Source organism: Hyla sarda, chromosome 5 (assembly GCF_029499605.1).
Source record: "Hyla sarda isolate aHylSar1 chromosome 5, aHylSar1.hap1, whole genome shotgun sequence".
Lineage (NCBI taxonomy): Eukaryota > Metazoa > Chordata > Amphibia > Anura > Hylidae > Hyla > Hyla sarda.
Genome location: NC_079193.1, coordinates 290,432,092 through 290,447,869, shown reverse-complemented (window position 1 = coordinate 290,447,869; position 15,778 = coordinate 290,432,092). Strand labels below are relative to the sequence as shown.

At 44.4% G+C, this 15,778-nt stretch overlaps 1 protein-coding gene across 4 annotated transcripts in view; it reads right to left on the bottom strand.

Moving 5' to 3' along the window:
* Positions 1-15,778, bottom strand: part of LOC130274080 (lipoxygenase homology domain-containing protein 1-like) — a 316,463-nt gene that overhangs the window by 231,522 nt on the left and 69,163 nt on the right. For all 4 annotated transcript variants that reach the window (XM_056521934.1, XM_056521930.1, XM_056521931.1 and 1 more), the window contains one exon: positions 1,390-1,603. In XM_056521934.1, the coding sequence (XP_056377909.1) occupies positions 1,390-1,603 (214 nt within the window). The remainder of the gene's footprint in view (positions 1-1,389; positions 1,604-15,778) is intronic.

The window sequence follows — 15,778 nt, the reverse complement described above, 5'->3', positions numbered from 1 at the left end:
GTAATTTCCTAACATCTATTAGTTTGCATGTAAGGAACAGAGTTGATGAATTTCAATGCTTATAGTTACTGTCTGATTGTTAGAGACAGCTAGGGACAAGGGGCCCGTATACTTATCTTACAAGTGACCCCATGGCTCTATATGTTTGCCTCTTTGTTACAGGATGGATGAAATAATGTTCTGAGTCTCTTACAAATAAATAAATACAGACTAACAGTGAAACTGACTCCCCACAGGAACGAGAGTACAGTTTTCATTTTACCAAAGCTCCTTAAGATATGAAAGAGGAGCTGTAAATGGTTGCTATTGGAAAGAAAATCAGTCTTGCATTTTTCAGTTTTTTTTATTTACTCAAAAATGGAAATTGAGGCTCAGGGTTTTTTAAATTTTATTTTTTATTTTTTATTTATTGCATTTTACACCGTGGGTATAGGTGTTATTTGAGTAGCTCGGGTCCCAGGAAACTAGTTGATAAGAGCCTCTCCTACTCTTTATACGTTTTTTATTTACTCCTCCCATTGTTTTTTTTAACTAACTAGAGTAAATTATAAAAGCTTTATCAAGAAGGCAAAAAGCCTCTGAATGCCTCTTTATATGTCTCTTAAAGGGTTGTTGCCATCTAATAAATGGTACTTATTATTAGCTTAATTTTTTCTTAATTTTTTTATTTTTTATTTAATTGAAGGCCATATAATCACTCGAAATTGCAATAAATGCATCCATTGGCTGTCATAGCATTGGTGCTTATATAACAGCTTTGTCCATGGCTTCTGTGTTTATGCATTTAAAGTGCATCTATCACATTATAACCATGTGTTACATTGGTAAAACATTGCAGTAGAATCTAACAAGCATAATTCAGACATACCTTTCTTCTGAGACTTTGATGCCTTATTTCCATTTAAAAAAAAGCAGCGTCAGAGAGGCTCCAAAATGGCTTTGCCTCTCTCTGCTGATGTCACGCTGTTGATTGACGCACTGGGTTCAGCTGCCCACAGGAGCCCTGTGTAGTTTTTCCATACCTGTGCCGTAAATTGGTATTACAGTGCATATGCGGTGAATCATGAAGGTTCTAATCCCTTGTAGACTTACTGTATATGCGCTGTATAACACATTCATGACACATGGGCAGGACAACTACACAGGGCCACTATGGGAGGGCTAGCCCTCTGTGTCAATCACCAGCATGATGTCAGCAGATATAAAAGGCATTGTGACCTTTGGCACAGCAGACCATCTGACACTCTTAAACTGTTTAAAAAACTTTTTTAAATATTTTGTGTGGAAATTAGTTTTATGTTATTTGATCACCATTTACAAGATATTATCCAGTCCCTCTAAAACAAAGACTTTTGCGCATTATGGGTAAAAAGTCAATAAAATTTGTACCTGTTGTGAACAATTTGCAGACTGTTTGACACAAACCCAGATAGCTATCCAGCCAATTCCACAATGGAAAAACCCATTCAGTAGGCGAGTCTTCAAATTCTTTAATGGTGACCATCTTCAGATACATTCCTGCTCCATACCCTTCTCTGTCATGTCCAAGCACAACTTTCCTCAGCTCACCCAGGGATACAGCTTCTAATTCAAAACTGTCAACCTGCAAAGCAAAGAAGTAATAAAAAACTACCATTCCAACTTGTATTGGGCAACCCAAACCCAGATTTGGTCTGACCCTTGCAAAAATTCACCTTAGCACAAACATGAACGACAGGTGGTTTGTTTTGGCCAAACCTACTTACATACAGTAAGCTAGGGATACTTATGCATCCTGACTTCTTGTAATCGATTCCCCAGCCTGAGCGCATACCATCAGACTCTGGTAATCTTTCCTCTGCACTACTCGGCAAGCTAACACTGCTGTACACAGTGTTGATTTGCTGCCAACTGCTACAGGGTCTCCCATCCAGAAGCAGTTGGCAATGTTCAGCAGTCTTGGCTTGCTGTATAGTGTGGGAAAAAGATTTACCAGATAGGTTGCAGTGTGCCTGGCTTGAGGAATCTATTAAAAGTAATATAAAGTAACATCTTGTTTTGACAGAACTAGTTTTGTCCAAACCAAACTTTTGTTGAGGTTTTGCCGGAGCAGCCTTGCCAAACTTTGGAAAAGTTAAAGGGGGTATTCCAGGAATTGGCTCCAGAAAGTTAAACAGATTTGTAAATTACTTTATAAAAAAATACTAATCCTTCCAATAATTATCAGCTGCTTAAGTTGAGTTGTTCTTTTCTCTCTGGCAACAGTGCTCTCTGCTGACATCTCTGTCTGTCTCGGGAACTGCACAGAGTGGAAGAGGTTTGCTATGGGGATTTGCTTCTACTCTGGACAGTTCCCTAGACAGGTGTCATCAGAGAGCAGTTAGACAGAAAAGAACAACTCAACTTCAGCAGCTCAGAAGTACTGAAAGGATTAAGATTTTTTAATAGAAGTAATTCACAAATCTGTTTAACTTTCTGGAGCCAGTTGATATATAAAAAAAGTTTTTTTTCCTGGATAGCCCCTTTAACCCATCTCTAACTACAACCATACACACATGGCACACATCAGAATGCCAATTTACTTAATAAGAAATCACGCTGCACTGCTGCATCTTCTAGTTTTTGTCTTTTACAAGTTATACATACAAGTCTACATTAACAAAGGGCAGAAAATAAGATTTAGATGCTTAATGTGTTAAAGAAAAAAAAAGAAAGTATTTTAATGTTTCAGTAAATGAATAAGCTCCTCGTGATAGAATAGTATGATTTGGAATAGGGACGGCTACTTCAAGACATGGAATGGTATGACCATATTTTCTATACATTATAGATCAAACATGTTAACTGTGTTCATGACCCTGAGAACATGCAGCCTAAAGGATGTATGAGGGTGCACAGTAAGAGGATTGATAGTAGTCCATATGTATAATGCTCTCATTGCTCCAATGATTTTTGGGATTTAGTTTGTGAGAACACTGTCTATTGCTTGGTGTAAACAGAATGCTGCTACATATACAGTACATCATGGTTTCGGTTATTACCAACATTTTTAAAGTAATACAAGTAAATCCTGACAGATTGCACTGACAGGTTTCCATTAGAGTAATTTTTTTTTAACTACAGACATGATAAAAACTTGAGTGTAAACAGAGTCTTGCAGAATACAGAACCCAGCATGCTCTCTATAGCACTGAACTAGCAGGGGATTGCATATGCATGATATCATACAGCCAGAATACTAGCAGACAGCCACCAAAGCATTCAACACATATCTGGTTGTGACACATGGTTTACTGCAATGTACACAGATTGCATTCAATCACATCAAATATGTTATGTACTATTGAATTTCTCTTGGGCACAATTTATGGCTAAAATTGCTAATTTTACAGCAAGACATTTGACTAATCAGTATGTGTTTTAGTTATAAGGAAATCCGGGGTACATGAAACAAAGGAAGAACATACAAACTCAATGCAAGCATTGCCTTGGTCACACAAAGTGCTCAAGGACACCATAAGCCATAGTAGGGCTGCAAAAGAGGTCTGTGAGGACTCTCATACATCTTTGCCTGTCCACAATATCAAGGTAGATAACTAAGCAATCCACTTTAGTGAGAATTGATGTACTTATTAAAGAAGAGGAGACCATATAGTGGCTGAATGGCACAGCCTGGAGTTGGCTGAAGCATGAGAAGAGACCATATAGCGTCTGAAAGGCACAGCCTGGAGTTGGCGGTAGATGAGGAGACAATAAGGCCTCACAATCTCTAAGAATAAAAGATGAATTTTGAAATTTCTATTGAAGATGTATGGTACCTAGTGCTACCATAAACATATATAGGTAATGTCCCAGGACCAGCAGCAACACTAAACCATGTAGTTGCTAAATGACACAGACAGGAGCAGGCAGCAGCATGAGTACACAAGAGGGGCTCACAACCCTTAACATTAAAAAGTGAATTTTGAAATCTCTATTGAAGATGCATGTTAGCTAGTGCTACCATCCCAAAATTTAACCTCTTCATGACACAGGGCGTATGGATACGCCCTGCATTCCGAGTCCTTAAGGACACAGGGCATATTCATACACCCGTGGGAAATCCGGTCCTCAACGCTAGCCGGTTGGGGACCGGAGCCGGATGCCTGCTGAAATCATTCAGCAGGCATCCCGGCACATCGCCCAGGGGGGTCCTGAGACCCCCCCCATGTTGGCGATCGGAGAAAATTGCATGTAAATTCAGACATGCAATTTTCTCCAATTCCGGGCTGATCGGGTCTCTGGTGACCCGATCACCCGGAAAATATGGCTGATCGGAGTTGTCAGCAACAGCCCCGATCAGCCTAAGGGATAGGAGTGAGGTCGCAGAGCTGCGATCTCCTCCTATCCCCTGCCATTAGTCAGAACGGAATTCTGACCAATGGCAGCGCAGGACAGGGGATTGCCATGGCAACCCCCCGTTCTGCCCGCCCCTGGATGTTGAGGGGATCTGGGAAGAAGATGGAGGCCGTACCTGCAGGAGAAGATGCCTGGGGACCCGGGATCTTCGCTGGAGCCTGCTGGATACTGGATCAGGTAGGGAATCGTCGGGGGGGGGGGGGGGGGGGGAATTGAAAGTGAAAGTAAAATGATCTTTACTGTGGCAACCACTAGGAAGGCCAAACTGCAATTCCCAGCACAGTTTGGAGACCACTGTTACCCACTGATTACCCACTGGTAGCCCTCCAGATGTTGCCAAACTACAACTCTCAGCATGCCTCGACTGCCCAGGCATGCTGGGAGTTGTAGTTCTGTAACATCTGTCCCTTCAGATTGATTTAGCAATTTTCATGAAATTTTTGAAAATTGCTGCTCTACTTTGAAGCCCTCTAATTTTTCAAAAAGCAAAAATATGTCCATTTTATGATGCCAACATAAAGTGGACATATTGTATTTGTGAATAAAAATTAAATTTATTGGGAATATCCATTTTCCTTACAAGTAAAGAGCTTCAAAGTTAGAAAAATGCAAAATTTTCAAAATTTTCATAAAATTTGGGGATTTTTCACCAAAAATGGATGCAACTAACGCAGAAAATTTAGCACCAAAATAAAGTAGAATATGTCACGAAAAAACAATCTCAGAATCAGAATATTCGGTAAAAGCATTTTCGCGTTATTAATTCGTAAAGTAACGGTGGTCAGAATTGCGAAAAAGGGCTCAGTCCTTAAGGTGAAAAAGGGCTGCGTCCTTAAGGGGTTAAGGCCAAAGCCCAGTAGCATTAGTAAGCCAAGTAGTTCCTGAAACACACAGTCAAGAGCAGACATCAGCAGTACAGAAGAGGGTTTCATAGCCCCTTACATTAGTAACATAGTAACATAGGCCCAGATTTATCAAACTGTGTGAGAGAAAAACTGTAGAAATGTTTCCACAGCAGCCAATCACATCTCAGCTAATGAGCTGTGGTAAAGTGAAAGCTGAGCTGTGATTGGTTGTTGTGGAAAAATCACTCCAGTTTTACTCTCACATAGTTTGATAAATCTGGGCCATAGTTCATAAGGTTGAAAAAAGACCAAAGTCCATCAAGTTCAACCTATATCCCTAATGAGTCCCTACTGAGTTGATCCAGAGGAAGGCAAAAAACCCTCATACTAGAGGTAAAAATTCCTTCCCGACTCCAATATGGCAATCAGAATAAATCCCTGGATCAACATTCTATCCCTATAAATCTAAAATCCATAACCTGTAATGTTATTACTCTCCAAAAATGCATCCAGACCCCTTTTGAACTCTTTCACAGAGTTCCCCATGACCACCTCCTCAGGCAGAGAATTCCACAATCTCACTGCTCTTACAGTAAAGAACCCCCATCTGTGCTGGTGTAGAAACCTTCTTTCCTCTAAACATAGAGGATACCCCCTTGTTATAGACACAGTCCTGGGTATAAATAGGATATTGAAAGATCAATGTTGAAATCTCAATTAAGCATGTATGTAAGCTAGTGCTAACATCCAAAAATTTGAGGCCCAAGCCCAGCAGCATCAGTAAGCCAAGTAGTTCCTGAAACACACAGTCAGGAGCAGACATCAGCAGTACAGAAGAAGGTTTCATAACAGCTTACATTGAAAGATCAATGTTGAAATCTCAATTAAGCATGTATGTAAGCTAGTGCTAACATCCAAAAATTTAAGGCCCAAGCCCAGCAGCATCAGTTTCCTGAAAGACACAGTCAGGAGCAGGCAGCAGCAGTACTCAAGAGGGTTTCGTAACCCCTAAAATTGAAAGATCAATGTTGAAATCTCTACTGAAGAGGTGTGTTACCTTGTGCTATCATCAAAGAATTTTAGGCCCAAGCCCAGCAGCATCACTAAGCACAGTAGTTCCTGAACCACACAGCCTGGAGCAGGCATGAGTTTACAAGAGGACTTCACAACCCCTAACATTAAAATGTTAATGTTGAAATCTGTATAGAAGATGTATGTTAGCTAGTGCTAACATCAAAAAAATTTAGGCACAGGCCCAGCAGTATCACTAAACCATATAGTTGCTGAAACACACAGCCTGAATTAGGCAGCAGCAGAAGTACTCAAGAGGGCTTAATTACCCCTAACATTAAAAGGTGAATATTGAAATCTGTATAGAAGATGTATGTTAGCTAGTGCTAAGATCAAAAAAAGTTTAGGCACCGACCCAGCAGCATCAGTAAGCCAAGTAGTTCCTGAAACACAGCCTGGATCAGGCAGCAGGATGCGTACATAAGAGGGCTTCACAACCCCTAACATTAAAAGATCAATTTTGAAATCTCTATTGAGCATGTATGTTTGCTAGTGCTACCATAACAAATTGTAGGTAATATCCAAGACAGTCCCAGCAGCATCAGAAAACAATATATTGGCTGAATGACACAGCCTGGAGGTGGGGAAAAGCATAAGGAGCCCATATATTGTCTGAATGATACAGCCTGGAGGTGGCCAAAGCATGGGGAGACCATAATATAGTGGCTGAATGGCACAGCCTGGAGTTGGCAGAAGCATAAGGAGACAAAATAGTGGCTGAATGAAACAGCCTGGAGTTGGCAGCAGCATCAGGAGTCCTGAAAGTTACCCGGTGACAGAGTGGTGCGGTGGGTGGCAATACCAGTACCCGGTGATGAAGGTGGCTGGAACATTTGTAACTGGGTAGCAGTGCCTTAAATCTGTTTGGCACTATCCATATTTGTGAAGTGTTGGTGTAGCACTATGGTCAATCTACTCTGATGCATCAGGCATTGGTGGGTGGAAATCCTGGCTGATCCATGCCTGATACATATTCACAAAGGTCAGTCTCTCCACATTTGTCATGGACAGACGAGTTCTCCTTGGGGTGACTATGGCCCCCGCCGCACTAAACAGTAGTGATGAGCGGCATTGCCCATATTCGAATTTGCGATATTTAGCGAATATATAGATGAATATTCGTCTTATAGTCGCGAATTTCGCGTATTCGTTATATTTGCATATGTGAACATTCGCATATTCGCGTATTCGAGGAAGAAAAACAGTGAGGGGGTGGGCAACTTTACTATTGGTTGCTAGGGATGTTATTGATAACCTCTGACAAGTGTATTTGCATCATTCTAATTGGCCCACAAGGGAAAAGAAGCATATGTGAATATGCGCATATGCGGGAAAAAGTGAATATTCGTAATTTCGAATATATAGCGAATATATTCGCAATATTCGCGAATTCGCGTTATTCGCGATAAAAATTCAAAACGCGAATATTCGCGCCCAACACTACTAAACACCCGCTCTGATGGCACACTAGTGGCCGGGCAGGACAGCTTTTCCAGGGCAAACTCTGCTAGTTGCGGTCATAAATCAAGTTTGGCTGCCCAGAAGTCCAGCGGTTCTTCAAAGTTTGTTGGCATGGCCATGTCAAGGTTTGCATCCACCTGCTGGTTCAGGTCCAAGTTGGGGTTGTGGCTTTGCAGGAACCACATTCATCCAGTGAGCCATAAAGGACATGTATTGTCCCTGACCGTAGTTACAGCTCCAGATGTCGGCATTGCCGTGCACTTTGGTACACACCGACAGACTCAAGGACTGGCCCACCTTCTCTTCCACACAATTGTGCAGGGCTGGTACTGCCTTCTTCGTAAAGAAATGATGGCTTGGCACTCTCCACCTCGGCTCGGCACAAGCCATCAGTTCTCTCAAAGGTGCAGAGTTCACCATTTGAAAAGGGAGGGACTGCAGCACCAACAACTAAGACAGGAGCACATTCAGCTTCTGCACCGTTGGATGAGTGGGCACATACTGTTGTCTCTTGGACATGGCTTCACGGATGGATTGTTGGTGGAATGGCTGACTAAAAATGGGAGGAGCAGGAGCATCTGGAGAGACAGAAGGAGGGTATGACACACACCTCCCTTCGGCTGAGGTGGTGGAGCCTTGACTGGCTGAAAGAGGAAGTGGCATGCCACTGGGTGATGCAGCGGGCTGGACTACTACATCGGAGCCACGGTTCTCCCAGGCCGCTTTATGGTAGCAAAGCATATGTTGACGCAGGGCTGTGGTACCACTTCACCTTTTGCCGACATATTTTGCATGTGGCTATGTGAACCTCCTCCGGATGCTTGATGAAAAACTGCCACACTGCCGAGTAGCTGATTTTCCCACCAACAGTCCCCACTAATTGACTGCTACTTCCGCCGTCTCCAGGAACCCCTGTTCCACTACCTCCCAGGAAGGTAGGCTGCCACGAAGCAGGTGGTCTCCCCCGGGCACGTTTAGCTTCAGAATTTCCATGTCTGCCACCACGCTGACTGCCAACCATGCTACCGCTACCAGCTGCGGCCTCACGGGCAACCTGCAACTCTCTTCTCCTGATGATGATGATGAAGCCCCTTCTGCACTCGGCTCCCAATTGCGATCGGCTTCATCATCATCAACAAGTGTCTGCATGTCACTGATGTCCATTACAGGTTCCTCAACAGTGTCTGCTTCAGGACCCTGAACCCTGGCAACACAGCCTCCCATGTCACTCTCCCCATCACTACTTGCCCGCCTAGCAGAGGAAGAGGCAGATGTCTCCTCCACTTCTTGGCTGGGCAGTAGCTGCTGTCTGTCCTCTATTAGATCGTCCTCAGTGAATAGTGGAGCTGAACCCACAGCATAAGATACTTCTGTAGGAGAGGGAACAGCATAGGACAGAGGCAATGGGAGGACAGGGACTGCTCCCGGGCCATGCCAACTGAGGGCTGTGTCTGAGGAACCCACCGACTGTTGACTGGGGGTTTCAGATGTCACTTGTGATGAAGTGGTTGACCGTGTTAACCAATCGACGACGGCAGATGGGTTGCTGGTCTAGACACGACCGCTAGCTGATAACGGTAGCTCAGGCCTCTTGCTGCAACTACTGCTGCCACTCGCCTCTAGTCTGCTGCGACCTCTGCCTGAAGGATTTAGGCCTCTGACACTCCTCTGTGCAAGTCCTGGTACTTCTTCTCTGCCTGACATACTTAGTGCGTATATGAGGGGAGTACAATACGCTTCTCTACACTTAAAACAGTATTTCACAGTATCTAGAGCCTTGACAGATTAGCAGAAACAAAATAGTACACTACTTAGATGTAGGTATGTGGTATGCACTGATGAGGGCAGAAAAATGCGCTACAATGCGCCTAAAAACTCTGTATTTTTGTAAAACACCAGCCGGTGATTACTTTTGGCTGTCCTTTCACAGTATGTAGGTCCTTGACAGATTAACAGGTACAAAATAGTACACTACATAGATGTACGTATGCGGTATGTACTGATGAGGGGAAAAAAATGCGGTACAGTACCCTTAAAAAAATAGATTTTTGTAAAACACCAGCAGTACACAACAGTGCTGGAGCCAAAAACAGCTGTGTACTAAACACAAAATTGCACTCTGTCACAGACTATTAGGAATGGACTGCTGGTTATTATACCATCTACAGACTAGTATAACCTGTAGATGATTTTTTGTGGAACAAAGACACGAAATTGTGCTGAAAAATGATTCCTGCCTCCTCTGCTGATGTTTATGAAGTTGAGGCAGTTTGTTGAAATGTATGAGGCAACACACACCTATCTGCCCCTCTCTGTAATACTATGCTGAAGAAAGTGACTGGGAGGTTAATGTCTGCAGCTGCAGTAAAAATCCTTTTCAGTGAAAAAAACAAGGCTCTCCGTCCACGAGAACGCTGATGTGACTAGGAGGATGTTAAACGTTGCTGGAATGCGCTTTTCTCTGCTGTAACACACACACAGGCTGCAGTGTAATGAATGAAGTGGCTGGCAGCAATATGGCTGCCGATTATATAGGGCTGGGACATCACAGGGGTGACTGGCTGCTGATAGGCTGCATCCTGCATGTGATTCAGAGTCAAACCGCCTACTTCTCTTCCCGCCTTGCCTTCCCGCCTTCCAAGCGTCTCCTGCCCCATGTACTGACATGTGGATCCGCCATTTTAGATACCTTTGAGCCTGGAACGCTGTAAAATTGAGTTTAATGAAGCAATTCGCACTATAGAATTGCGGCGATATTCGCATTCGTTGTGAATAGAATATTTCCTGAAATTCGTAGCGAATTTGGGTTCGTCAGCTTCGATTCGCTCATATCTATCCATCATGACCGAAACGTCACCTTTTGTTTTTGATTGTTTGCTTTAATGATTACATCAATTCCCACTAAAGTTGAGTGCCTAGTTATCTATCTTCAGACTATGAGAAGGATTTGGACCCTATAAGTGCACCCACGACTTCCAGGGAGTGCCGTACATACTGCAATTATACTTGTCCACATTAGTGTTGCTCGCGAATATTCGCAATTCGAATTTTAATCGTGAATATCGCATATTTGCGGATTTGCGTGTATAGCACTATATATTCGTAATTACGAATATTCATTTTTTAAAAATGTATGCGCATATGCGAAAATGTATGAGCATATGCGTATATTCGCGAATATTGAGCCCTCCCTTCTTTAATGGTATAGGGAACTATGACTAGTGCATTAACTCTGTGATTTTTTGCCCATTCCATCCAATAGGCCCATTGTGGTCTATGGGGATCTCATTGCATGTAAAACAGAAAGATAAGCAGGACTGTCTTGGCAGCACAGTGGAATGGGATACCACCATGGGTTCAAGTCCTGGGGTGGGGCACAGTGTTGTGGTTTAACTTTACTTTCCTGGAAAAGTTTCTGAGTTGCCCATAGCAACCAGATTGCTTCCTTAATTTTTCAGAGGCCTTTTCCAAAATGAAAGAAGCAATCTGATTGGTTGCTGTGGGCAACTGCACAACTTTTCCTCTACACTGGTTTTGATGAATCTCCCCCTATTTTATCAAAACCTGTCCAGAGGAAAAGTTTCTGAGTTGCCCATAGAAACCAATCAGATTGCTTCCTTCATTTTGCAGAGGCCTTGTGAAAAATAAAAGAAGCATCTGATTGGTTGCTATGGGCAACTCAGCTGCTTTTCCTCTGGACAGGTTTTGATAAATTTCCCTCTATAGGGGGAGATTCATCAAAACCAGTGTAGAGGAAACGCTGGCATAGTAACGCCGGCCCTTGAATTGCGGGAGCGTGACGTGAGTGAACGTCAATATGAGGCCCCCACATTAGGTGCAGCAGAGTTCCCCCCACATTAGGTGCAGCAGAGTACCCCCCCCCCACATTAGGTGCATTCCCCCTACATTAGGTGCAGCAGAGTTACCCCCACATTGGGTGCAGCAGAGTTCCCCTCACATTAGGTGAAGCAGAGTTCCCCCACATTAGGTGCAGCATAGTTCTCCCCACATTAGGTGCAGCAGAGTTCCCCCCACATTAGGTGCAGCAGAGTACCCCCACTTTAGGTGCATTCCCCCCACATTAGGTGCAGCATAGTTCCCCCACATTGGGTGCAGCAGAGTTCCCCTCACATTAGGTGCAGCAGAGTTCCCCCACATTAGGTGCAGCATAGTTCTCCCCACATTAGGTGCAGCAGAGTTCCCCCCACATTAGGTGCAGCAGAGTTATCCCCACATTAGGCTGGAAGTGTTCCCCCCACATTAGGTGCAGCATAGTTCTCCACATTAGGTTGGCAGTGTTCCCCCCACATTAGGTGCAGCATAGTTCTCCCCACATTAGGCTGGCAGTGTTCCCCCAACATTAGGTGCCGCAGAGTTCTCCCCACATTAGGCTGGCAGTGTTCCCCCCACATTAGGTGCAGCATAGTTCTTCCCACATTAGGTTGGCAGTGTTCCCCCCACATTAGGTAGGCAGTGTTCCCCACATTAGGCTGGGAGTGTTCCCCCACAATAGGCTGGCAGTGTTCCCCCACATTAGGCTGGCAGTGTTCCCCCACATTAGGCTGGCAGTGTTCCCCCCACATATGTGCAGCATAGTTCTCCCCACATTAGGTTGGCAGTGTTCCCCCCACATTTAGTAGCCAGTGTTCCCCCACATTAGGCTGGCAGTGTTCCCCACATTAGGCTGGCAGTGTTCCCCCACATTAGGTAGGCAGTGTTCCCCCACATTAGGCAGGCAGTGTTCCCCCACATTAGGCTGGCAGTGTTCCCCACAGACATACAGCCTCCAGCCATATACAGTGTATGGCTGGAGGCTGTATGCCTGTGTACTGCCCCACTTCAGTGCTCTGACCACCGCTCATCCGGTCTGGCCATAGCATTAGTTCCGGGACCAGAGAAGCGGTCGGAACACCAAAGATGACGTGCCGCTAGTCACTTACCAAGCTGGCCAGCGCATGTCTTCCTCCTCCTCGATGCTCCGGTCTTCTGAGCCTCCGTTGCTATGGGCGCACGGGACGTCAGTGACGTCCCGGCATGCGCTATCACCCGGCGGCCCCTGCTTTTTTAAACTTAACGCGGGGCCACAGAGAGTTAACGGGGGCGTCCCTGTGTCCCGAAAACATCCCTGTGTCCTTAATAGTGATGGGCAGGATGGGCAAGCACCGGCTCTACTCGGGGCCCCTGGCCAGCTCGGGGCCCCAAGCAATCACTTTGTTTGCCTGTCCTGTAGCGACGGGCCTGGTGTTGAGGCAGTACACCCCTCTACTATAGAGCAGTAGAGGCTATGTGCATTGACATACAGGCACCTTACCCTGCCGTGTTAATCAGTCTTCACATTCACAATCCTAGCCCTGTAAGGCACATTGCTAAGCACATAGCCAACATGCTGCCTCAATAATATATGTAGATATAAAATGTTAAATTATGTTGAAAAGGGAAACTGCACATTAATGTTCACCTTCAAAAACCACTAGCACAGCTATAAAGTATTAAAACAAATTATCTGTAACTTTACTGTCAGACATTGAGTATAATATGTGACTGACCTAAAGTTAATAAACTATGAACAAGAGTGAATAATTCCAGAAACTATTTATCAGCCACTATATTGTATTGTGTTTCCTTCTACATTTATACATTATGACTAATGGTGAAAGCAGTGAAAGTGATAAATATGTGTAATAAATGTTCAGTGGTAATGTTAATACATTCAATGAATAACTGTTATAAAAAATAAGCTTATTTCAAATGGAAAATTCAAAGTGCTAAAGACGTATTTTAACTTTTAATTTTACCATTTCCTCATTTTCAAATATAATTTTATTGAATGATGTGGGTGCCCCCATTTAGGACCAACATCTATTTTCCAGTGCTGAGATTAGCTACACAGAGTGTGTCTCTCCAGTGCATCTGGAAAATTACAAAGATAGCCTATTCATTATATTGGGAAGCTTGCAATGTTTTATTTTCCTCAAGAGGGTGCCATGATGAGATTGAACATGGGATCCCCCCCCCCCCCCATTTGGCACTTGTAGTTTTCCAGCACCAGATCACTTTGTATTCATCGTACCAATACTGTACTAATGGATGTAACACTGGCAGTTGGAAGCCGCTGGCATGTAGCACCTTCTTGCTGCTTCCTTGGGCAAGCCACATGTTTGGTTCCCCAATTCCAGCTGCAGACTCTGGACATACTCCTCTGTGCTGTCGTAGATGGCAGTAGTTTCTGCCACACTGCGTACGGGGCCACACTCATGCACGGGCTATTGCTTTAAAGCTCAATGTGCATACCTGATTACTATCCCCCTCTAATCCCTTCCAGGCACCACCTATATGAGAGCACCCCTTTCTTCCTGTGGTGCCTCATATAATGCTTCTGTCTTCTGTGCTTCTGTGTGCATGCATTCCTGTGCTCCTGACCTAAGCCTGTTTCTGACTCCTTCTCTGCCTGATCCTCCTGTACTTTGTTGCCCTCCAGAGTATGACTCGGATTGTCGACCAACCTCTGAAGTCTGAGCTAGGTAAACACCATCTGGCTATTTTTGAGCTACTCAGTTTTGCTGCAAACACTATTTCAGCTCTTCTGCATCAGACTATATTTGCTGTGCTAGTAACATCTACCCCTTCTGCCTAAATACCTGGTGCCTGGCACCCGGGCGTTCTGACCTATCATTTAAACAGGCTCACTCTTGCGGTAGCAACCTGGTATTTTCTTGTGCCGCTTAAGTCCTGCTTCTGCATCATGCAGCAAGACAAAGGGTAAACACAAGGGGAATACTTAGACCAAATCCCAAAGTCAAACCAGTAAGTGATACAGCAGGTACACACCCATTGGGGTGTTAAAGATTGCTTAGGCCATGGACCCTGCTGGCAAGTCCAAGCACATTATGTAAGATCTTTATCAAGAGCTACAATGCTAGAGCGATCACCAAGATGTCTTGCTGCATTGTTTGAACACGATTTCTGATTGTCTGGATGCTTCTCCTTCCCTTGCACCAGCCGCACCACAGGTTCCAGCAAGTCCTTTATTCCTGTTACATTGTGTTCACACCATGTTGGCCCCAGTGTCCAGCTTCCTTTGCCTCTAAAGCTACAGTGGTGACCTATAATCTGTCAGAAGATTCCTGAATCAGTGTCTAATCCATTTTGAGCTACCTGGTGACAAGGTCCTGTCTCAGTGAGCAAAAGCAGCCTTCATCATCTCCCTGCTCTAAGGAGAAGCTCTTGCCTGGGTTAATCCTCTATAGGAATTAAGCAGTTCTGAGACTGATAACCTATATACTTTCCTAGCTGTTTTTTTGCACTGAGTTTGATAATCTAGGTTGTGCCTTATCTGAGGCATCTTCTCTCCTTTGGCTGCATCAAGGTGGTATGACTGTGGGACAATACACAATCCAGTTCCGCACCCTGGTTGCCAATCTGTCCTGGAATGATGAAGCCCAGTGAGCTGTTTTCTGGGAAGGTCTCTATATCTCTCAGTGCCATGCCCCCTGCCTGTCTGAGGTCTGTCCAGCATCTCCTTATCCGGGGCTATTGAACCTGTCTGGCATACATCCACAATACGACTCATTTAAGGTCGAGTTCTGCAAGAAGAAGGCTGAGACCTTGCCACCCCATAGCCCTATGATTGCCCGATTGATCTTCTCCCCGGAGCTTCTCCCCCTTGTGGATGGGTTTATCGATCATCCTTGCCTGAGACCCAAGCAATAGCTGACTAATTAAAAGAAAACTTTGAGAGAGTATTTATCCTGAAATCCAATTTGGTTGCAATTGTATATAAACATGAATGTAGTTTCCCTTGTCTATATCAAGTCACAAATCCCAGAATCCCATTACTTAAAGGGGTACTCTGCCCCTAGATTCTTATCCCCTATCCAAAGGATGGGGATAAGATCTCAGATCGCGGGGATCCCACTGCTGGGGACGCCCGAGATCACCACTGCAGCACCCCGCTATCATTACTGCGCAGAGCAAACTCACTTTGTGCATAATGAGCGGTGATACAGGGGCCCCCTTGTGATGTC